At 35.9% G+C, this 26172-nt stretch overlaps 1 protein-coding gene across 1 annotated transcript; it reads left to right on the top strand.

Annotated features, from left to right (window-relative positions):
• Positions 1–4289: 4289 nt before the first annotated feature.
• LOC113042087 (rhomboid-related protein 1-like) lies at positions 4290–22729 on the top strand. Its single transcript, XM_026200662.1, has 8 exons — positions 4290–5151; positions 11999–12157; positions 14335–14559; positions 16284–16432; positions 17153–17265; positions 19970–20070; positions 21078–21138; positions 21652–22729. Exons 1-8 carry the CDS (start codon positions 5113–5115, stop codon positions 21921–21923), a joined length of 1119 nt encoding a protein of 372 aa, XP_026056447.1. The 5' UTR covers positions 4290–5112; the 3' UTR covers positions 21924–22729.
• Positions 22730–26172: the final 3443 nt, after the last annotated feature.

Below are 26172 nucleotides of genomic sequence, written 5' to 3'. Positions count from 1 at the left end.
ATATGAAGCCTCCACGCGGACGTGATTGAGAACACCAACTGCCAGCAGCTGATCAAGCGGGCTTCCATGAAATCTGCGCGGGCTGGTTTGTGTTTCTTCCTCCTCGAACTGAGGCCGAATTTAGCCAGACTCGTTCGGTAGCGACCCTCCCAACGCCACGGTCCGAGAGGGGAGGCTTTGGGCTTGGCGTGCGTGTGTCGTTTAATCCCGAATTCATTGCGCCATGAACTTTTTTTCCCCGAAAATCAGCCCAAACCGACGAGAGCGGTGATGTATTTAGCAGAATTCGCGCAAAATTAACCCAAAACAACGACATCGGGCTGGAAACCACCGAATGTTTATGAAAGCCATATCAACACACTCAAGGACAGGACGGGTTTGATTCATTTAAAACGTCGTTTTCGTTTTTAATGAGATGAAGTAGCTGACGAACTAACACAGTCCGGCCACCGAGTCCGCGTGACGTTTCTCCGATTATTTATTGTTAAACCTTCTATAAATCAAATGTGCGCCAAATAAAGTGGCTCTCATATCGCAGCTCTTATTCACACATTTCAAGAGGTGTTAGTGCAATGCATGAGCTATAGATCTAAACGAGTAAAACGTTATAGTATATAAACCAGTAGCTCCAATGCTGAGAGATCTGAGAGAAGAGCTCGGCTGTTAGGAAAGTTGCCAACGACCCAAAACCCAGCTTTACCGATCAGAACCCATCGGTTCCTTGGTCAGATTCATTATATCGATCAGTGCATGCATTCCTGGTGGTTTGTGCGTTATGGATCCGATTGAGATATTAGGACTGATCAAACTGCTGATGCTTTTAACGCTCGCGCATTCTTTTGTTATCTCTCGCTTGGCAGTGACACGCGTATCCCGTCGGGTTACTTTCCCTCATTTTCACACTGTTCACTTATAAAGTCATCTATTTAGTGCATGCTGCTATCGCACAGGTTTATTTCTATCTCTCCTGCTTGTTCTGTTATTCACATTTTCAGGCTTGATGGTGTTTCAGTCGGAACGCCATCTTGAATCTCTTCACTTTAAGGGTTTTCTGTTCACATCTACTGTCTGCAAGCCCCCTTTACAGAACTTTTAATTAGCCTTCTGGATATATGTAATTAAACTCAAGTTGATAAAGCAGATTATTAACCTTTTTTGTTTTTAGTATTTTAGTTAGCGCTCAAGTTGGCGATTGAAAGCTTGACATTAACTCCTGCGCGCTGGAATAAGACTAAAGCGGGACACTATTCTATTCTTGTTAATGTAATAACTTTATTTACTCATTTCCGCTAGACAGTTGTGGGCTCTTGAAGATTTGTGTTATGGCGTCTTTTGTTACAGATTTGAACAGAATGTCAGAATATAGTAGGTATGGCGCACAAAGCACATCTCACACTCTCTCTGTGATGACAGCTTCACACGTGTGTGTGTGAGTGTGTGTGTGTGCACGCATTTATGTGATCGACTAGTACATCTCTTTGTGACATAGGGTAAGGTGTCCACATGTGTCTATGCTCAAAACAACACCAGTCCATGGTAATTAGATGCATAGCTATATTGCAATTCCAATCAGGCATCATGCACTCTTAACAAAAAGGTACAAAAGCTGTGACTGTGGCAATGCTCTTTTAAAATGTACTAACATGCACCATCTATGCAACATGTACACTTTAGCTTTTAGCATGTATCTTCAAGGTACTAAAATGCAAATTTAGAGGGAAATGGGGTTAAAAGAAAAAGACACACCTCCTCAGGGACTGCTTTTGTATCTTGAGTTCTGTTCTGAAATATTTCTAAACACTATAGAAATTAGTTTGTGGCCCACAATGCAATGCATTAATTTCACAAATATAGAGATCAAGAAAGTTGCATATGTACGAAATATTTAGTTTGATGTATCTTTAACTAAAATTAACTGATATATTATTTATTATTTTTTTTCTGCTGAGATGTGAAAAACAAAATTACAGATCGTTTGTCCTGGTCGGTGTGAGTAGCATCTGTATTGCACATATCTTATGTTGTCATAATTACATAGGACTAAAAATAACAATGTTGCTCAAGGAAATAATTACATGCATATTTTTCATTAGTAGGTCTACTAATTAGTCATGTATTTATCCAGCGTACCTAGCACTAAATACTATAGTTCCCACCATTCCCACCACATAATGTCAGATTTATTGTATTTTGCTGTTTAATATGCATGAACTTTTTTTCTGTCTGCAGTACTTATATCACAGCTATGCATGATGTCAGACTGTAAGGTGAATGAATCCTTCTTACGTGAGCTGCCTGTTAAATACGGTATGTTATGCATACAGTAGCAAAACTTTAGTTATAAAAAGGTTTTCTATGAATACATATCATTTTGTGGTTTGTCATTTGCATTATATGCTATTCAAATCGCACATGTTGTATAAAGCATATCATTACACGTTTGTTGAAGGAATAGTTCACCCAAAAGGAAAATGTGCTAAAAAAAAAAGTAATCTCCTGAGAAATTTAGCATCACTTGTTCACCAATGCATGCACTGCAGTGAATGGGTGCCGTCAGAATGTGAGTCCAAACAGCTGATAAAACAAAAAACATATAATACACAAGTAATCCATTTCTGTCTAACAACTGATGTCTTGTGAAGCCTAAAGCTGTGTGTTTGTGAGATCTATCACTTAAACCATCACTTTAAATAAACTGATTTACATCTCACATGGTCTGAGGTTGAGTACATTTACAGAAAATTTTAATTTTTGGGTGCACTGTTCCTTTAAGGCTAATATTAGAAGAATTTTCATTTGATCAACATAATATTTGTATATCTTTACAATGTCAAATGAGAGAAATGTGTGCATGCAGATGTGGAATAAAAATGTCTTTGTGTCTGTAAAGAGAATGCTGCACATATGTTTCACCAGTAGAGAGCAGCATTGCTCTGCTCTGTTGTGTTTAAATGAGCATAGTCTTTTTAAAGGACATAAAAAAAAAATCAAAACCAAATTTTTTAATTAGTTTACTTTCAAACCAACAATTAATAAATATGCACATGAATGCATTATAAATGTGACACCTGGCTATTTTGCTGATGTACTGAGATTCCACACCTAATTGCACACCTCATAGTCATAACAGTTTAATGATATTGATTGATGCTTACTGGGAAAAACTGATTTTGTGGGGTTTTCTGCTCATTGATCAATGCCAGTGCTGTCTTCTATTATGCTTACCAGAGTAGAAAGGTCACAGAGTTCATAAGCACGATGCCAGTGATGGATTAGTAAGAATGAATATCATGAGTTACAAATATCTATTTAAGGACCCACACTTTAGTTGATTGAGTCCTGATGGAGACTCTGTAGATGAAACACTCAGGTGTTACTGTAAATCTCTGCGTCATGCAGGTGGACAGCACAGTGGATGCGTTCATAGAAATGATCGTGGCCTGAGTTCAATGGAAAATTCTGGTTTATGTTGATCTTGAGAAGAGAATTAAAAATGGTGAACCCACAGGATTGAGTTTTATGTCCATGAAAACTGTAAAATCGAACTGTAAAATCTTAATTAGAGCATGTTAACATAAACATTAGTGTCTAAGAAGAAAATCTGCACAATCCGTTTAGCTCCAGGCTAAAATCTGTCATTGTTAGTGGTGTTTGTGAAGGCTTGCGTCACACCATTGCTCGTAATTAGGGTTAGAGATGTGAACAAACCCCAACTCCAGCAATAAGCCTCCCCACTCTGTTTCTGAGCTACATATGGCAAAAAAGATTTTTTTTAGTATATAAACAAAACAAACAAAAAAAAATATATATATATATAATGTATGATGGGAATGAATGATATCTCAAATTAAAGTCAACAACAAGAGCATACTGTACTACAGTCATGTGTGTGAGAAAATCTTCACAGCCTGTTTAGCCTCGGGTGAAAATCTGTTGAGATTCTTAGATTCGCTTTTATTTTTTACAGTATGCATACAGACATAGTCTTAATATGAAAGGAAAAATAATAATTTATTTCACCAGTCTAGCTGCTTTCTAGTCCAGGTTGAGTCAATCCAATGCAAAATGTGCTAAAATTATGACCCAGATATCTAAAAAGAAGAGCAGCATATTTGCACAAGGGGTCAGTACCTCTTTACCATCCCATATGCCATCCTAGTTATTAAAAAAAATCACACTTTTATGATAAATATTGCTTCCATTAACATCAAATATACCACTTTATTTAATCATATCTTGAATAAATAAGTACTTCGAAGATTCATCTTCACAATTACAATGAAACAGTCTTCAGAGACAGTAACCAAGCCAAAGACTTCTTTAATGAATAAGTTCCACAATATACACGATCATTGGGATATTCCAAGCACAACCAGTGATTAAAACACCCTGAGAATGTGTTTTAGCTTCTGTAGTATCTGCTGCGTGTGATTAATGTCTGATTTAGGAAACCCGAGTGCGCCTGCGTGCTGTGTGTGTGTGTATGTGTGTGTGTGCACTGCAGTGAGTGTGTGTTTGTGTGTTTAGTCTCTCTTTAAGACTCCTGCAGGGTAGATGGAGAGCTGCAGCTCTTTGGACACGCCCCCCTCGCCTCTGATTGGCTGCAGACCACCGCCTCCTTCCCCTCCTTCATTGGTATTCAGGTGGTACTGTCTTTGTGGAGGACAGAGGAGAGAGAGAGGGAGAGATTTACAGGGGTAAAGGCGACTTGAGCACAACGAGACAGGCGAGCGGAGAGTGACAGACGGGCTGAGGAAGGAAAGTGAGAGAAAACTGGACTGGCTGCAAGCTAGGGGTGATTTTGAGGTGGACAGAAGAGGGTGTGAAAGTGCCACAAGGGTCTTTTGGGTCTGGTTGGTGAGTGAGACCCTGGATTTGAACCCGGCTGGACTCATCCGAACCCTGGACTGACGGCTCCGCTGTCTTCCCTCATCAGAGGACGTCCTGCACTCCACTGGCCTTTACTGTGTGCGCGTGCGAGGGGTCTCTCTCCCCGCTGGGGAGGCGTGCCGCGCAGACGGACCGCTGGCGAGTGTGTGTGTACGTGTCTCTGCGTGTCATTTCCCCCTATGTCCTTCTTTTTGTGGCTGTGTGCGCACCAGGGCCCAGTATATGGATAGAAGCTCTCTGTTCCAGCTCATACAAGAGCAGGTAAGCAGCAGCAGGTTGCTATGGTTACTGCATCCTCCTGTGCATCGACGTGCATGTGTGAGTGTTTCTAGGCTGATACAGAGCAAGATGGACAGTCGGAATGAATGAGTACTGAAGTGTGTGTGTGTGTGTGTGTGTGTGTTTGAGAGGTCCTCATGTTCAGTCAGTGGCTGTTAGTGTAGTAGTAGTACACTAGACATCAGCACTAGTGCACAACACATGCTTGTTGTATATGCTAATGGATTGAAATATGTGGATTTATACACTTACAACACGCATGCATATTTTTTTTACCTAAATCATAATTAAACACACTACTGTTCACAGATTCGGAGCTGGCAAGATTTTTTGTAAGGATGCATTTATTTTAATAAATATGCAGTTATGTGGAGTAATATTATTTCAATTTTAAATAATTTAAAAATGTAATTTATTCCTGTGATCAGATCTGGATTTTCAGCATCATTCCTCCAGTCTTCAGTGTCACGTGATCTTCAGAAATCATTCTAAGATTCTGATTTGCTGATTTCAGATTATTATCAATGTTGAACACCGTTGTGCTGCTTCATGTTTTTGTGAAAATGAAGTTTTTGAAATGGAAGTCTTTTGTAACATTATGAATATAATTACTGTCACCTTCAATCAATTTATTGCATCCTTCCTACATAAAAGTATTAATATCTTGATTAAAAAAAAATCTTATTCACCCCAAACACTGCTGTTTATATTTCAGTATCATCTGTTTATCTGTTTTAACAGCAGCTGGCAAGTGTAAAATCCAGGAAAGTAGCGATGCTGCTTTTTGGGTGTTCATGACTTCATCTTAATTTCAGATCAGGTTCATTCAGTTCAGTTCACTTAAGTCAGGTTGACACTTTACCAGTATAGATTGTTCAGTTCAGATCAGTTCCATTAAACATCATTATTGCTGTTAACAGTAAAGAATGTTACATTCAGCTCATTTCACTTCCACTTCCGTTCAGCTGCTTTATTAGTTTTGACTATATAAATGGTTAAATTCAGCTAATTTCAGTTCAGCTTCACTGGTCATTTTAATATAGCTAGATATTTCAGTTCAGCTTCACTTTTTGTGAGATGCTTCATTTGTAAAACCTCTAATCGAACCACTGGACGATAAAAACAGCAAAAACTCTGTAAAGAACCAAACCTTGTTAACCAAGTCTCAAAAAGAAGACCCCAAAAACACTCGAAAGAGCAGTTCAAGAGATGTGTGTAAGAATCAGACACCAAGAAATACCAAAATATGTTGTTTAGTCATTTAATGACACGTTATGTTAATAGCACATTATTATATTTTTTTCTTTTACAGCTGTTTTGTGTGCAAACACTGCAAAACGTGATTTATTTATACCCTCAGTCTGACCTGCCAGTTTGCAGAATGCATAACTTTCTACATACAGAAGTAGAAATAGAAGGAGGTCAGTGAGAACTCTTCTGTAAGAGTTTTGCTGTTTAAACAGCTACTTTACAAGGAGGTGTTAACATTGAGATGCTCTGGATGGTCTGCTACTTCTTGCTGAGTTTCCTTGGCAAAACCAAAAAACCAAAAACTGTTTCCAAGTCCTGGCAGCTCACATCACAAGAGTTCAAAAATTCATCAGGATTCAAACAACAGATTGGATTGAATACATATGCATGAGAATATGCTAATTAGTTTCATTCTTGAAGCAAAAGCAGCTCCTCAGATATAAAATGTGCTTATGTTCAAATATAAAAAATATAGTTTTTAACATTCTTTTTCTTCCTATCCATCCATTCTCCAAACTATAATTATAATACTAATTAAGTAAAGTCACCTTTATTTATATAGCCCTTTTAACAATGCAGATAGTGTCAAAGCAGCTTTAAACATGAAAATAGTGTGTCAATAATGCAGTACACAGTAAGGCAGGTCATCATTGAATTCAGTGATGTCATCGTCCTGCTCACTTCAGTTTACATAGGATCTGTGCAATCAAGTCGACGATATCACTGCAAAACAAGGGATCAGAATCAAAATATATATTTTTCTTCTGAGTAACATAATTCATTAGTTTGTAACAACTGTAACAGCTCAAAGTTAACTTGACCATGTCTAAAAACACACCCTAAACAGAGCGACCACATAGTAACACCCTTGCAACCATATACTCTAAATCCTTGACACTTTATCTATCCATCACTGTTTTTTCTTTTCTTTATGATCACCCATAATAGATGCATTTTCTCCTAAACTTCCAAGAGCATGTGAATTGTAAATGCATGATGTATTTTTAAAGCCACGATTTAATAAGGATGCTGGAAGTCATATTAGGAAATATCCCTGTGTGTGTGTTTGATTTTGCTGTCTAATCTATGCTGATGCTGAGAGATTAGGTTGATTGATGGACAGGGAAGGCAATCATTCAGTCGGAGGGGCAGAATTGATCTTTGGGACACACACACATCTGAGAGTCATCAGTGGACTGTTTGTGTGTGTGTGTGTGTGTGTGTGTGTGTTAGTATTTTATGGGTGTGTTTCATATATTTTCACGTGCACTGTGCATCTCATTTTGCTTGTACAGTAAGAATATGCCTGGCAGTTTGCTTGTGTGTGTGTGTGTGTGTGTGTAAAGGCAAGATGCTTAACCTTTCAGTTTATTATGATTTTTTTTTTTCTGCTGTAGGAAGCAGTGCTGAGCTCAGACTATATCTGGCTCTAATGCACACGCACACAGTTCACACATGCAAACACACACACACACACACACACACACGCTCACTGTGTGATAAACAGAATTAATGGAAGTCAGTCCTAAACTGCAGAATTACCCAGTGTCTCTTCTCACAGACTGGAGTTTAGTTAGTGGAGCTTGTTAAGTACAGATTGCTGTTGCTTATGCTCAGTGTTAAAGCTTTGTTCAAATCAGGGTTATTATAGTTAATCTAAAGAAGCTTGAAATGTGCTTAAAAAAATAAAATTGAAATAAAATAAAACAAAATAAAAACGTAAACTTTTTTTATTTCATCTAGATGCCAGCCTTACTCATTTTTGTTTTAATTTGAAGTACTAAAATAACTAAAACTAGAAAAATAAATAACAAAAACTATATAGATATAGATATATATTTAAAAAGCCCAATAAAAATGACGAATGACATCAAATACATTTAAACTGAAAATATAAAGATAAGAATAAGATGTAAAATATTAACACAAAATATACAAGTATATCTGTGATACTAAAAAAACACTGGTTCAAATTGCTAATTTTAAGTATTAAACTTAGACTTGCATTGAACTTTGGACTTGAACTGTATCCAGAAAATACATATCATATAAATGTTTTTCATTTCTGATGATTACCTAAACAATTAAGGCATTATATATGCAAAAGCCACCATTTTTTAAACATGTAATAGGACTTAACTGCAGTTAATCAGACTTATATTTGATGTTTATTATTAATCGAAAACAATTACAGTTTAAACTAAATATGAACAAACATGAATCATCATTATAATTCACTCATAATAATATTTAGCTACAGAATATCATCAGATGATGTTTCTTTGTGATGGCTTTCATTATTTCCGTGCACATTTGCATAGAAAATAGTTTCTGTACGAGACAGCTATTTGCTAACATGTTATTGTACACTTTTGCACATTCATTTCCATGCTAAATAATTTATAAAACAGGTGAAAAACACAGATCAACATTTTAAGCACCAATCTGGCAACTTTTACACAGGCACCACTCACATTTTGATCAGAAAATGTAAAAATCTTGTTATATATATATATATATACAGTGTGTGTGTGTTTGTGTGTGTAAGCAGTATTTGCTTTGACACCAGCTGTTCGGAGAGAAAGAGGGCAGTTGATAGTTGGATTGTCGCACCATATTTAGCATTATATTTGCATAAAATAGCAGCAGTTGGTCCTGCGAGACTCTCCGTCAGTGACCAGCTGCAGTGATATGATGTTTCTCCCAGTAATGCGTCTCCTCTAGAGTTTCAGTGCAGTAGTTCTATTCATAAAGAATTTCTTATAAAGCAAGAATCCATTAAATTGATCAAAAAGTGACAGTAAGGACAATTGTTACACAAGATTTCTATTTAAACTGAATGCTGTTCTTTTCAACTTACTGATCATCAGTGAATCCTCTAAAAAATCAAATATATCAAAGTTTCCTCAAAATTATCAAACTGTTTTCAACATTGATAATAAAATGAAATGTTTCTTAAGCAGCAAATCAGCATTTTAGAATGATTTCAGAAGTATCATGTTGAGTTTTGATGCTGAAAACGCAGCTTTGCATCACAGAAATAAATTACATTTTTTTATATATTCGCATAGGAAACAGTCATTTTAAATTATGCAATATTTTACTGTATTGTTAATAAAAACAAGTCTTCGTGAGCAACAACCCTAAACTTTTAAAGTTGTGTGTGTGCATCTTTGGATGCCATTTAAATACCTTCATATTTATCAAAGTATTGTAATATTTCAGCTGAAGCCGTCATTGTACCATGGTAATGGGCCAGTGCTGCTTTGTAAGGTTTACAGTGTAAGCCTAAGATCATTAGTGATGAGAAAGCTGACATATTTTACTACTAACACCATATCATTGCTCAGATGTTTCTGGGCTCAGCCATATGGTGTGTATTTTCAGAAACCATGGCAACAGTGAGGCTCTTTTTAGCAGACTTTAGCAGCGGAGGACAGGCTTTGTTCAGGCTCATGTAATCAATGAAGAGCCCATCAGCTGCACACTGATGCTTCAGCACGGGCTCCCTGATAACACTCTGCTATTTACATGCTGGATCTGTGGCGTGTGTTTTGGTGATTTGTGGCGTGAGGTGACAGAAGTAGATCAGTCGCTGGCGGTGTTCACACACACACACACACACACACACACACAGTGTCAGTCTTTCTCGGGGTGACACGTTGGTAATTTGTTACCATGGTGACGCGGCAGCGGCTCTCCTCTGTGCTGAATCGCCTCACTAACTGATTCTTTCACTTCCATCCTTCTCTCCACATGTGTCTGCTGCTCTCATCCCTCCATCCTTCATCCTCCGCTCATTACACAGAGCCCTCGCATTCACCCGCTCGCCTTCCTCTTCCTCCTCCTCCTCCTTTCTTTTTCTACATCATTACAGGCTAGCAGATCATTTATTAGTTTATATGCTTCTTTCTTTCTTTTTCTTTCTTGCTTTTTTCTTGCAGTCTATTCATTCACTGTTTCTAACATTCCTTTCCTTCCCTTCCGTTTCCTTTCCTGTCATTCATTCCTCCCATTTCCTGTAATTTCCCTTAATTAATTAATTCATTCATTCATTCATTAATTCATTTGTTCATTCATTCCATTTTTTCTTTCTTCCTACTTTTGGTCATTTTCTTCCTTCCCTTTCCTCTAATTCCCTTTCCTTGCTTCCTTTTTTCTTTTCTTTTTCTTCATTCCTCATATTTCTTCTAATGTTCCTTCTTTCTTTCTTTCCTTCTTTCATGTATCATTCCATTTTTCATTCATTCCATTTTTCCTTTCTTCCTTCTTTCTGTCACTTCCTTCCTTCCTTCCTTCCTTCCTTCCTTCCTTCCTTCCGTCTTTCCTTTCTTTTTTTCATTCCTTCTGTTTCCTGTAATTTCCCTTCATTTTCTTTCTTGCTTTTTCCTTTCCTTTCCTTTCCTTCATTCCTCCCATTTCCTGTAAATTCCTTTCATTCATTCATTCATTCATTTATTCCATCTTTCCTTTCTTCATTCCTTCCTTCCTTCATTCATTCATTACATTTTTCCTTTCTTCCTTCTTTATGTCATTTTCTTCCTTCCCTTTCCTTTCCTCTAATTTCCCTTCCTTCCTTCCTTCCTTCCTTCTAATTTTCTATCCTTTCTTCCTTCTTTCCTTCCTTTCCTTTTCCTTCCCTCCTTCCTTATTGTAATTTCTTCTTTCTGTCTGTCCTTTCATCCTTTTCTTTTCCTGTCCTGTCCTTTGTTTTTCTCTAATTTCTTTCCCATTTTTATTTTCTTCCCTTCATTCTCACATCTTTCTACTCTGTTCTTCCTCGTCTGACCTTTAAGCTGTTCATTTTCCTTTTTCTTTAATTTTTTCCTTCATTATTTCTGTTCCTTTTACTTTCTTTATTTATTTTTTCTTCCTTCAGTCCACCCATCCTTCCACACTTTCCTCTTTTCCTTCCTCTAATTGTCCTTCTTTCCATCCTTCCCTTTCATTCTTTCTTTCTTTCTTTCTTCCCTCCTTCCCTCCATCCTTCCATCCTTCCTTCCTTTCTTCCTTCCTCTTCCTCTTTTCCTCATGTTCCCACAGTAAACACAGACAGCAGAAGTAGCCACGTGTGTTCTTCAGGGTTGTCTTTGCTGTTTGGTTCAGTTAGGAAAGTGCTTCAGGCTCATAATTACACACAAACACACACAGTAATGTGAAATACTTTGAGTGTGTGTGTGGCAGAGAGGATGACTACGTTTGAGTCACAATCGTGTTGCTGAAACTAGCTGCATATTTGTCTGACTCTGTGTTAAAGGGGCCAAGGAATTTTCTTGCTCAAACAGCTTGATGTACTATAAAGGCATCTTGCTGTTATTCAGTTGCAGAACATTCTGTAGACTCATCAATCACAGATTCATCCATGTACAGCGAAGAGATTACACTGCTCACACACTGGGAGTCATTCCGGTTTACGTTGAATGATATTGTTAAATTTGAAATGCATTATATATACAAATATACAAGCAAATGCACAGCATGTGTAGCATGTTACATGTATTTTGTGTGTAATAAACATATTTGTCTTGAATGTGTCCTGTATGTGAATGCATATTAACTCTGTTCTGTTGGTGTTCAGCTGGACCCAGAGCAGACTGGTTTTATAGCAGTGGAGAACTTCACCAGTCTAGCTGAGCACCATGAGTTACAGCTGGACCCCAGTAAACTGGAGATGCTGCTGGCGCTGGTACAGAGCAACGAACACGGACACGTCTGCTACCAGGAGCTCATAGAACTGGTGAGACGCATGCATTTTATTTATATGAACACTGAGAAACTCACTGTTTACCATGCTGAGAAAATTAGCACTTTTGAGGATGATTGCACCAACTAGTCAGTTAGATCTACTCCTAATGAATGCATTTAGTATGTGCAAACTAGTCATGGGTTACATGACTCACCTCAATATTTGCTTAAACTGCATCCCAGTATAACTGAGTGACATCTCTAATGACCAAATATATGTGAAATAATATGAATGTGACATCTGAGATTGGAGACATGTAATAGTCAAAATATACTATATATATATTCAGTTTTAACTATATGTTCTGTTTTGTTTCTTGAGCTACGCTTATGTTCAAAACTGAGAGATTTTTTCTTATGCTCGCCAAAGCTGCATTTATTTGAGAAAAAATACAGTAAAAACTGTTATATTATTACAGTTTAAATGAACTGTTTTTTATCTGAATATATTTTAGAATGTAATTTATTTCTGTGATCAAAGCTGAATTTTCAACATCATTCTAATATGTTGATTTGATGCTCAAGACATTTCGGATTATAATCAATTTAGGTTTTTTTAAATGAATGAATTAAAAATTGAAAAAAAAATCACATTTTTTTAGAAATAGAAATGACAGTAAATGTCATTGTCACTTGTTGTCAAATGTCATGAGTCCTTGCTGAATGCAGTGAATTTATTGGAGATTAAAAAAAATCTTCCCAAAGCCTTCAAATGTTATTTTATTGTTTAATCTTATTTTGTGTGTTTGTGTTTATGTGTTTTAATGCAACTGTATGGATCTCTCGATGCACAAATACTGAGTGTGACATTTGATTGTCATGTTATTTCTATGAGACCCAGAGCAGATGAATGCTGTGTGTGCGTGTGTGTGTGTGCTTGTGTGTGTGCGTGTGTGTGTGTTCATGAATGAAGCTCTTTCCACAGTCAGTAATAGACTGCAGGTCTTAGCTCTGTAATTTCTGAACCTCCACGTGCTTCCTTTACAAATCCAGCCATGTTCCTCTCAGGACCTTCTTCACTCTCTCACACTTGATACGAGGGGGCGTAAGTGTTTTCACTCTGGCACAGACAGTTGAATCAATTTTGCCGCAGGCTCTTTTAATACACACACACACACACACACACACATGACTGCGTTTCTCTGTGTTGACTGTTCTGGTTCTCTAGCTTGACTCATTTAGAGATGTGATACAAACCCTCACGTAATCACAGCCTGATACACGCGTGTGCACAGATGCTTTACCTTTTCTGTGGCTTGGATTCAAGACGTTCCATGATTTAAAACCATGTTCTACAGGAAGAGAGACTGAGGCAGAGGCAGAGAGAAAGCTATGAATTTAAAAGGATTTGGGTGAAGTGTAAATCTGGGGCATGTGGGAGATGGAGGAAACAGGGAAAAGAAAGAAGAGAGTGTGAGAAATCCTGCATACATTGGTGTAATCTGTAAGAAAGTCACAGTATTAAACTGTTCCGTGTCTCTGTATGTGTGTGTGTGTGTGTGTGTGTGCGACTATTATGATGGTGATACTTTTGTCAGGATGTTTTGATGAATAAAAGGTTAAAAAGAACAGCATTTATTTCAAAATGAAAACCTTTTGTAACAATAGAAATCTTTACTATCACTTTGTATCAATTTAGCACACCTTTGCTGAATAACAGTATTAATTTCTATTACAAAAAGAAAGAAAGAAATGTACTGACCCCAAAACTTTGAACAGAAGGGTATATTTTATATATATAGATTTTTATTTTAAATAAATGCTGGTCTTTTTAAGTTTTTATGCGTCAAAAAATCCTGACTAAAGTGTCACAGGTTCCAAAAAATAATTAAGCAGCACATCTGCTTCCATCATTGATTATGAATTGGCGTGTTAGAATGATTTCTGAAGGATCATGTGACACTGCAGATGGGCGTAATAATGCAGAAAATTCAGATTTACATCACAGGAACAAATTATATGTTAAATTATATTAAGATAGAAAACCATTTTTTTTTAAATTGCAATAATATTTCACAATATTACTGTTTTTTCTGTATTTTTGATCAAATAAATGCAGCCTTGATGAGCAGAAGAAACTTTTTTTTTAAACCAAATCCCAAACTTTTGAGCGGCAGTATATGTTGAATTACCCTACTCTCTCTCTCTCTCTCTCTCTCTCTCTCTCAGCTGAACAGTAAACGTTCCAGTAGTTTTCGCCGAGCCATTGCAAATGGGCGTCGCACCCTGCAGCGTGAGATCCTATTGGATGAGACGGGGTTGGGCGTGTACAAGCGCTTCGTGCGCTACGTGGCCTATGAGATCCTGCCATGCGAGACGGACCGCCGATGGTACTTCCATCAGAGCAGACTCTGCCCTCCTCCTGTGTTCATGGCCATCATTACCATTGTACAGGTACAGCTCACTGAGCTCGTCTGCCTCTTTCTTCTTTAGGTTGCATTATGGGTTTTTGGTTATGTTAGAAGATACACATATTACCTCTAAATGAACATTATAATCAAAGCTTTGCTAAAACAAAAAAAAATCTACTACACGCCCTCCAGCATCAGATTAATAGTTTATAATCACTTATTTTTAGTATAATTGTTTAAACATCTACCTTCAGGTCACTGTTCATGTGTCTTTATGCTATGATATCTGTACAGATTTTTCACAGAAGTAAACACTTATAACTTTTATATTGTTTGTAATATTTCAGGTTGTGCTCCTTCTGGATTAAAGCAATTTAGGCTTATTTAATTATCCATACATCATTTATGAAAAATAATGTTTAGATGTACAGTATCAAATATGACCATCAGGCTTTTGAGGATTGTTTATCTGTTCATCTTTTTCTCATCATTGTATTGCATTGTATTTTATGTTTTAAATGAAAACAACAGAGCTTTGGTCATAAAACTAAGCATTGAAGTATATTTTTAGGACGTTATACAAGAAATCAAAAAATGCATTAAATGTAAGTAGTCTGCTATATTATTCGAACAATTTCATTGATTTACATTACAAGCTATAAAAATATTGTCTTTAATATTGCATATTTTTGCTCAGTTTGTTCATCTTAAATTGAGTTTTCACTCTGTATTCTCACTATATCAGATATGTGAGCCTTTAAAGCCTGATGTATTAAATATGACCATGGACCACAAAACCAGTCATAAGGGTCAATTTTTCAATATTGAGATTTATACATATTCTCAAAGCTAAATATATAAGTGAAGTGAAGTGACATTCAGCCAAGTATGGTGACCCATACTCATAATTTGTGTTCTGCATTTAACCCATCCGAAATGCACACACACAGAGCAGTGAACACACACACACACACACTGTGAGCACACACCCGGAGCAGTGGGCAGCCCGGGGAGCAGTTGGGGGTTCGATGTCTTGCTCAAGGGCACCTAAGTCGTGGTATTGAAGGTGGAGAGAGAACTGTACATGCACTTCCCCCACCCACAATTCCGTCCGGCCCGAGACTAGAACCCACAACCCTTCGATTGGGAGTCCAACCCTCTAACCATTAGGCGACTTCCCCTTTTTTTCTTTTTTTTTTTTTTGCATCATGTATCAATTAAAATATAAGCTTTTAATTGATGCATGGTTTGATAAAATAGAACAATATTACAACCGAGATACAACTGTTTGAAAATCTGGAATCATAGGGAGCAAAAAAAAAAGAATTCGCCTTTAAAGTTGTCCAAATGAAGTTTTTAGCAATGCATATTATTACTCAAAAATTAAGTTTTGATATATTTACAAATGTAAATGTACGTGCACACGGCTACTATTGCATTCCCTCGATTTACTATTTCATTCACTTGATTTATAAATCATGTGCACGTTTTAGTACATTGAAGGAACGAATTAGTAAATCATGCGCACAATTAATTTATTTTTTCTTGCATGTCATGTGCGGGGCTCCGTACTTTTGTGCTCCAGTGTCACAAATATGACACTCAACAAAAGCCACACATGCAAACTTCTATAGATTTTTTTCCTTGAGTTTTGTATAAAGGTTCACTGAACTGTTTCGTTTCCAAACATGAGATTTTTCAGACTTTAATTTGACATATGAGGCCCTACAGTTTAAACACTGCTGAGTGTGTCTGTGTTTGTTCCAGATCATAGTGTTTATGTGTTACGGCGTGATGCTCAATAAATGGGTGTTGCAAACCTACCAGCCAGATTTCATGAAGAGTCCGCTGGTGTATCATCCCGGACACCGCGCACAAATCTGGAGGTTCTTCAGCTACATGTTCATGCATGTTGGGTAAGAACTTTGCGCAGTGCTTGACAGGGCCAGATGAACTCTTGTTTAGATCTCCATTTATAAATAAATGAGCATCAGCTGTAGTGCACTTGGTTAATTATGCAACTAGCAACTGTTCTTCGAATAAACAGTGTACGCCTTACAAGCTTTAAAGTCAGATGCGAACATATTTCTTCATGCATCTTCCTGGTTTTATTGTGCACGATTTGTTTATTTTAAAGAAAACTGTTTGTCTATGTCATCTTTTATCAAAATGCAATAAAATACTCCACCTCTGAAATGACTTTGCTTATCAAAACCATTTTTCAGCCCAATCATCTGTCATGTAGAGATGCTTTTCAATCTGCAATCAATTCCTAATGGAGAAAATTAAGTGCTGCCCACATTTTTCTGAGAAATACATCACATTACAAACTACAATGGCCTGGGATTGAACAACCATTTCACATTGATGTCGACTTTAAATGCACATGAAATCTCACTTTTGTTGTAACAGATGGATAATAGATTGCTTAACAGGTTTAATCTGTCTGGGATCCATAAGGCCTTTATGTGTTTTGTAAGCGTTTGAGCAAGAGACAAAAGTTTGACTTCGACTTCTAAGGCTGATGAGAATTTCTTAGTATTCCTTTGTCTAAATTTAGCTGTACAGACCTGTAGCTGCAGCTGATGTTTACATTCTGGATGTGTGTGTGTGTGTGTGTGTGTGTGTGTGTGCAGATTAGAGCAGTTGGGTTTCAACGCTCTTCTCCAGCTGATGATTGGTGTTCCTCTGGAGATGGTTCATGGGATCCTGAGGATCAGTCTGCTGTATATGGCTGGAGTCGTCGCTGGTGAGTGAGTTAGTGTGTGTGTGTCCGCATACGTCTTGCTGTCCTTGCACCCTGACAATTCACCAGAAGAATGTGCTCATATTTATGATGGACATGTCACCAGTGGGCAATGACCTAATCAATAATCTCTGAATTATTCACCCACACACACACACACACACACCATCTCTCTCTTGTGACATACACACCAAAGCCGCAAATATACCACACCTCTGGAGACTGTGTGTAGTGTAATAGAATACATTTACATTTTAATGCTAGCTATGTTTTTCTTATTATAAAACAGAGATATATATTGTCCTCTATCAGGGCTATTCCATTCCTAGAAGGGCCACGTCCTTAAGAGCGTCACGCCAACCCTAATTAAACACAGCCGAAACAGCTAATCAAGGTCTGCAGGGCAAGTGTATTTAATTATATATATATATATAATATACCCATTTAATCATCCTTGTTGATCAGCATGTAAATTCTTCAATTAATTTTCTTTTCATAGTAGTATTTGAATTTTTTTTTATGTTTATAGTAGAATTCTTATTTAATTATTTTGTTTAATTACAAATTTTTGATGATTCTGGATAAATTCAGAATCAACATTTGTATTATTTTTATTTATTTATTTATTGTTAAATTGTGATTCTGAAAAAAAATTGACAAGTAAACAAAATAACATGTAATTTACTAGAGGTTAGGACAAAATGTTCGTTGATCATTAATGACTTAAACAAAAGTATTACATTTTATAAAATTACACTTCTTAATTTAAATAAAATAAAAATAATACATTTAAAATTTCAAATGTAATTTGAAACAAAAATTTAAGACTTGTTTTGTTTTGTGTCTGTTTGGGTGAAATAGAAGAGACATAGATGATATGCAGTGCTTTTAAATTTAAACAACGTTCTGCTGAATTCAAAGCCTAATCAAACACATTTGTCTGTAATTTATTAAATAATCCTGAAGACCTTGATTAGCTGGCTCAGGTCTCTTTAATTAAAGTTCCTGCAAAACCCTGCAGGACGTGGCCCTTCAGTCCAGGAACAGAAGCAAATGATGGAACTACTGCAAATGACATGGACAGCAACATGCTGAAATTAAATGAGCATTATGTTTTATCATATATACTCAAAATATACCGGATACTGCAACTAGGCAGCATTTTGACATCTAGAAAGAAAAGTGTCCATGCTGCAGACACAGAACATGAGATGGAAATTAAAAGAAGGAGAAAATAGAAAAAAAGACTATATGTGAGAAAGAGATGAAAAGACAAGGAAAATGTGAGAAATGGAGTGAGAGAAATGTGGAGTATTGAGAAAATGTAACATAAAAAGAGCAGAATGATGAAGACGGTGGTGGAGGAAGAGTGCTGAGCGCAGCACTTTAAAGACTATCTGTCACACACACACAGAGGATATGCCAATATTCAATTATCTCACCTCCTTCTGCTGTATTTTGCATGCATGTTCACTTTCCTGTGAGATTTTAGACTACAGAATTAGCTTAACTCAGTGTGTTTTGTGCTGCTGTGAGTTTGAATGTTCTGTATTAAATTAAAGTCCACTTGGGAGTGGCTACCTAAAGAGCGCTTTATTATATTAATGAAATGGGTCGACAATAGTGACAGCTGTAATGCAGAAATACAGGTCAGGAGGGGTTTAGATATATACACATCATTTTAATGTGTTAATCTATAGTACTATATAAATCATAACACAATAAAAACTAAATCATGCCTCCAGAGCTGGATGTAAATTCGGTCATTTTTAATTAAATGTATTAAATTAAATACATTTGATGACATATAAATTTGCATTAATTTAAAACACCTTTTGCTATTATAACATTCTTCATGATTTATTAATAAACCACCTACAGGGGAAAAATAATAATTTGATTATATTAAACATGAATACATTCAATAAAGTTAATTAAAACTGTATATAGTTATTATTACATTTATTAAATACACAGTTAAATAAAAAAAACATAAAATGAATAAAGTCAGTAATATTGAATTTATTAAATTGATTAAATTAAAGAATCAATTCAGTAAATTATATAAAATTACATTAATTTATTAAATTACAAATAAGTTAATAAATCAAATCAAATTACAGTAAATAATTTAAAATAAGAAGTAGAAGAAAAATAATTTAATTACATCTATTTTATTAAAAAAAAATTTTATTTTGTGTGTGCATACATATATATATATATATATATATATATATATATATATATATATATATATAAAACGTCCTTATAAAAACTTTTATTAAATTATTTTTAAGGCATGTAAGACACTCTCTATTAAACTTAAAATAATCCAAAAAAACATGCAGCAGTGGTGTAACGGTCCCTATGCGGGGTCCCTTATGTCATTACGAGGCAATTATATTATGATTAAATTTGCCTATCAATTTTCTCTATTGGGCAATTTTACTCAATCGAGGCTGTTTGAAATCAGCAAATGTACAGTGTGTACACAAGTGTTTTAATGTTGCACACAAAACGAGAGTCGCAGGAAACACTGTATCACATGCTAGAATTTTCAAATGTATCAGTTCATATGATTCCAAATGGAGTCCCTACTTGTGGGCGGGGCTTTGTCATATGATTCCTTTTCAGGATTTGCAGGACAGAACCTATCAAATAATGCGACTCTTTGTCATTGGTGTAGACTAACCATGTGTCTCCTCAGGTTCTCTGACGGTGTCCATCACAGATATGCGCGCTCCGGTGGTGGGGGGGTCCGGCGGGGTCTATGCACTCTGCTCAGCACATCTCGCCAACGTTGTCATGGTAACCGAAACTAACTGCTGCCATGGCGACTTGTGTCAGAATGAATGAAAAGGGGAAATCAGGCAGAGGAGAGTAGAGAAACGAGGAAGGATAAATCTCTTTATATTGCGGCTTCACCAAAGATCAAAGAGTCTCTAATCGACCACACACACACACACACACACACACACACACACAGACATAAACAGAGTCTGCTGTGTGCTGAGGGATGCGTCTCAACTCTTACTGTTCCCTGTTCAAGTGCCTTTTAGTGTGTTTGTGTGTGGATTTGAGCTCTATGATGTCATCAGTGACACGCTGTCAGTCATCACAGGAAATCATTTTCATTGGTTCCTCAAGCAAAAATCCAAGTCCCACCCACTGATCTATAATATAGAATATAGAATATATTATATATCTATATATATATTAATATTATATATATAGATTAGTGGTCCCACCACTAAAAACAGCCCAAATAACTGCGCTTTTTTATTCATAAGAATTCATATAAGCACAAAGTCAAAATTTTTATGACTGGATATTCAGCAAAATAGGTTGCAAATGGCAGTTTTAGTAATTTTATTAAGTGCCTTTTCATTGTTTTTATTAAAATTTCTATTCATCTTTAATTTATTTTTGTTTACATTTTAGAAACTTCAGCCTAAACTAACTTTTAGATCTAAGTGTACATTTCATTTAACTGTTTATTTTTTATTTTATATCGGTTACCTTTTTAGTTTTAGTTAAAAATAACCACACTGATGGCATTTCACATTAGCTTTACATTTGAGCCTTTTAATCAGAAGTCCAGCATAAATCTCCAAAGATTTATTGACATTTTCCAGAATCTCCAGATTTGTTTAAGTTTTACTTTTTATGAATCATTTCAAAACAAAACACATGCATGGATGAATACAGTAAGAGCAATAAGATGTATTTGTAAAATAGATGGAGTGAATTTTCATTATGTTGACTTTGTAAAAGTCTTTGTTATGCCTTTTAACATGCATATGTTTGTGTTTCAGAACTGGGCTGGTATGAAGTGTCCATACAAATTGCTACGGATGATTCTTGCGCTTGTTTGCAGTAAGTAACTGGAGTTATTGCAGTTCTCATACTTTAGTAAATAGGCTTTGGCTGAATTCACAATAGCATACTAGTGCGTTACTGTGTACTATTGTGTTTTACCATTTGTTATATTCACAATGCAAGACAACAATATAGTAGACTATATATATATATATATATATATATATATATATATATATATACTAGATACTGCATACTTGAAAAATATTGTATTATATGTGCAATATGCAATGATTTCAAATAATTGTATGCTGCATTATTACTCGACCTCATCAATTTTTAATTCAACGTGTTTGTCTCCAATTATCTGAAAAATAAACATTTTTAAACATTTTAATAAAAAACAATTGTCGATATATTAAAAATGGAACACATTGCATCTTTTGCAATGCAGTTTTTATCTGGAATTCCATGCATACAAAAAAAAGAGACATATTCCAGAAGTAGTGTAAGTAGAAGAGTCGTATGCTATTCCAAACATCTGCCGGTCTCTTTCTCCGTCTTTGGCAGTGAGTTCAGAGGTGGGCCGTGCCGTATGGCTGCGTTTCTCCCCGCCCCTCCCCTCCTCCGGACCGCAGCCCAGTTTCATGGCTCATCTGTCGGGCGCAGTGGTGGGCATCAGCATGGGGCTTCTGATCCTGCGGAGCTATGAGGAGTCTCTGCATAAACAGTGCTCCTGGTGGGTCCTCATCTTCTCCTTCATCACCTTCCTCCTCTTCGCTATCTTCTGGAACATTTTCGCTTATGAGCTGCTCGGGGTACAGATCCCGCCCCCTCCCTGATGACACGCCCCCCTCTGGTGGCCCCCAAAAGCCACGCCCCCCTGTCCGACACAGGTCCCACCTCAATCTACTCCGCTCGACCAGCAGTGGAGACACGGACGTAAAAACCGGAAGGTGTGAAACGAAAACACATACTCACATTCCCTACAGAAGCAGCGAACACAAACGGCGTGGTATTTTTAATGAACACTCGGAGGGAGCTCAAGGGTCCGGTGAGCTTATCTGAACAGACCATCAGTACGTCATACACTCAAAACATGCACATACACACACACACACACATCAAATTTGTTGTGTATTTCAGCCCGAGGCTCATTCATGATGCCTTTCTGTATAGTTTAGATTTGACTCAGCCTGTTATGCATTACAGATGCCATCCGTAGTAGATGAAATCTCACAGACTAAACACAAAGCCTTACACTTGAAGACACAGCGAGGTAGTCCTCAGTGAGGTAGGGGGTTGATGCTGAGGTCATCTGATGCTGTTTGTTTTTGGATAATTAAGGATCGGGTTCGTTAAAATTATGTTTCTGAAGCTGTTTCATGCTTTACTTTGTTCCTAAACAGACAGAAACGGAAACATTCACTCTGTTCCAAATCATAGTGGGCTTTCTATGTGGGCAGAATGTAATAAGTGTTACCTTTTTCCAAATATGAGCACAGAATTTTCAAAAAAGCAATTCCAGAATGTATTGCAACAAGCTCCAAAAATTCTAAAAATGTTTATAAATATGTTTTTTGAAAGACGTCTCTTATCCTCATCAAGGCTGCATTTGTTTGATAAACAATACAGTATAAATATGAAATATTATTACGGTTTATAAAAAATATATATATTTTAATGTATTTTAAAATTTATTTTATTCCTGTGATGCAAAGCTGTATTTTCAGCATCATTCCTGCAGTCTTCAGAGTCACATGATCTTCGGAAATCAGAATAATATACTCATTCACTGCTAAAGAAAAATTTCTGATTATTATCAATTTTGAGAACAGCCTAATATTTGTGGAAACCATGAGATTTTTTATTTTATTTTATTTTATTTTATTGATTTTTTAAAAAACAAAACTGCATTTATTCAACTTTTTAAATTTTTTTACTGTCATTTTTCATCAACCGAATGCATCCTTGCTGAATAAAATAAATTTTTGACCCCTTTAGAACTACTTCAAAATAGACAACCTAATATTTTTATGCATATTAGATTATTGTTTTGTAAGTCGAATATGTTTTTGTAGAGCATTTCTAATCAGGTTCTGTTATGATGCAGCTGTAGAAGGGAGCTCACTTGGTTTGGGACAGACTGAATATCTGAAATGTTCCAGTGAACACACAAACACAGGCCAGTGAGAGACTCAGGAGTTTTACAAGCAACTCACTGAGAATTACTTCAGTATTGCAGTTGTTATGATAACTGCCATAACGTGATTAAAGATGCTTTTGATATAGAAACCAGTGTCCCCACCACATATACCGAATGTGTTGCAACTCCAGTCACGGTAAAGTTTCATCTGCCTACATTTTCAACAAATGATCATGACTGGATTTATATGAATAATACAACTCAAGATCCTCGAGACAAGATTGCAAAAAAAGAGCATTTCATGACCCTTAACTCTAAGACACGCAAATATTACAAAATTCAGTAGTGCCAAGTTATCATTCGCTAAGCTGCTAAAAGATAATTAACGGGAATTAATTGAATTGCTAAAGGAAAGATGTGTATAAGATTGCTGTTCTGAGTTTCTTTTCATTTTGGAAAAGCTTGACCGTGTGTCAGTTTAATGTTGTGGATTTTTATGCCATAGTCCTACATTTATATTTATTCAGAGTGGCTAACAGTGTTGGATTGTGGCGTCTGTAAAGATTGTCTTTAACTGAATCATGATGATGATGATGATGATGATGATGCAAAACCTGAAATGAAATGCATTTACACTCACAGAAACGGAAAGTGCTGGAAGCAAAGCAGAGAATATTAACAACACAAATGTTTAAATAATAAATTCAGCTGTGCCCAAAGGTCACACTTATGTAACAAAACACTAATGCTTTCCAGGGAACATCTAAGTTATTTGAATATTTTAAGGTCAGCATGAAATGGCACTCACAACCCATTAAAAAAAAGGATATTTGAGGACAATTGGCAAAAAACAAAGGCTTAGTGAATACATTTCAGTAGTAATAAAGTAAATCCTGTCAGTTTTGGTTTGATGTTGACTTGAAATGTTCTGATCTAGCATCCAAAAAAACTTTATAGACTTGATAGAGTTCCAGTAATATTAAGCTGGCTGGCACTTTTAGACAGGTGAAAAATGAAACGCTGATGAATATTTATCAGACACACGTATAAACTGAGAAAGAGAAGAGAGAAATGTTATAAAAAGCTAAAAACCATATTGGGATATGTGAAAGAAGAAAATGAGGCGAGAAAGACGGGACAAATAGCTGATAAAATTAAGGAAAATGGAGAGAGAGCAGTGAATGATGGATGTATTATTTTTTTGAACACTCATCATATGGATGCTGGAAGTGTGTGTTTGTGTGTGTGTGTGTGTAGTTGCTGGTTTACAGACTGTTATAAGCACACATACTGTAGTCTGTATGTGAGTGTGGGAAACACTGAACCTCGGTCTTAAAATGTTGGGTTGTGTTCGGAGTGGAATACTAGCGTATTTACTGCATACTTTGCCGTTTGTACTGTATACTGCCTAATATTTGTTTTTTATATATAATGTGAAACAGTATGCATTTTACAATCATAATGTTTCTAACAGTAGTATACAAGATGATCATGTGACATCGCTGATTAAATCAGCAAATGGTATATATTTATCATGTTTGAAAAACAAATATGAGAAAGTAATGTAGTAAAATTAACTCTTGTAGCATTCAAAAAAGACAAACTAAATATTAAAAGTTGATTATGTGGTTAATTTATTTTAAGAACTGTTATTTTAGTATTATATATGTACTATAGTTTATATTAATATTTTGAAGTAGCTTTTATTTTTAGATAGTAATTTATAAAGTAATTTATAGCTTTTGCCATTTTTCCTCTGCTTTTTGATATTTCTTTTTTTTCAGTTTTAGCTTTAGTCATTTTTTAGTTAGTTATTTTATGTACTTTTCTAATTTTATTCTAATTTTTTTTATATTAATGTTTTTATTTTAGTTTTGCCATTGTCATTTTAATACTTCAATGTATGTTATTTGTTAGCTGCTGAGGCAAAATGTTATTTTAAAAGTTTTTAATTTTTAAGGTTTTTTTATATAAATATTTGAATATATTTATTCAGCTCTATTTCAGTCGTTTTAGCAGTTGCTCAAGCAATTTTAAGTTTTTCATATATTATGTAAATTTTTACATCAACTTTATTTCAATTTACAAAAACAATTTTTAATAGTTTTTAGTTAAAAATAGCAACTCTGTTTCAGAATGCAAGGTCGAGTGCATTGCATCTTGAGATATGTTTTTTAAATACTTTACCCTGTATGCTGCACATTTTGGCAAATGTTACCAATAAATCATCCACGTATGATATTTATACTACTGCATTTACATAATATACCAGTGTGCATACTGCAAAAGTAGTATGGTTAGTATGCCACTCCAAACACACCCGGGGTGAAGAACTGTACTCAGTCAATCCACTTAAAACTGGGAACAAACTCATTTACCAAGGACCTCCCCCTTGATCCCACCCACATTACGTCCCAGCCAATAGCTGCTCTCGAATCTCATGCTTAACATCAGTAGCTGGCCAATCAGCACAGATTGCGGTGTCGTGCGTTTATTTTCTCCATGATGTTGTAGGGTGTAGTTCGCAAGAGTGTTGCTTTGAGTTCATCGCTGTGCTCCAGTGAGATCCTCTGTGTCACGCCACAATTGTAGTCCTACTGAGAATCGTAGTTCATTTACTGATTTAAAAATGGTGCCAAAAGACGAGATGACGACTCGTTGCAGTAAAATATTCTGTTTACAAAAAAGCAAAAGAAGCTAAAGCTGAAAATATAATGCTAATAGTTTTTTCTTGATCAGATGATGATAAAAAAGAGATGTAAATATTAATAGTTTCTATCAAATTCTTTATCATTTCATGATGTGTTGTAGCCTACTTCTGAAATATTGGGACTCGAGGCAATTATGTTAATGTAGTTTTAGTTTGTATGGTTTTGTGTTTGCCTTCATTTCTCAGCTGTATGAAATAAAGACCATACTGTGAGGAGATGTGTGAGTGTGAGTGT

This window comes from Carassius auratus, chromosome 24, assembly GCF_003368295.1.
Source record: "Carassius auratus strain Wakin chromosome 24, ASM336829v1, whole genome shotgun sequence".
In the NCBI taxonomy this organism is placed as follows: domain Eukaryota; kingdom Metazoa; phylum Chordata; class Actinopteri; order Cypriniformes; family Cyprinidae; genus Carassius; species Carassius auratus.
Note: the sequence above shows the minus strand (reverse complement) of the source record. Positions and strands in the feature narration are given on the sequence as shown.

What these genes read in the sequence shown, in the direction of transcription:
- LOC113042087 (XM_026200662.1), top strand. Translation starts at nt 5,113, where the DNA reads ATGGATAGAAGCTCTCTGTTCCAGCTCATACAAGAGCAG. An exon ending in ACCAGGAGCTCATAGAACTG is followed by an intron (nt 12,158 to 14,334) that starts GTGAGACGCATG and finishes TCTCTCTCTCAG; the next exon opens with CTGAACAGTAAACGTTCCAG. An exon ending in GATTCTTGCGCTTGTTTGCA is followed by an intron (nt 21,139 to 21,651) that starts GTAAGTAACTGG and finishes CGTCTTTGGCAG; the next exon opens with TGAGTTCAGAGGTGGGCCGT.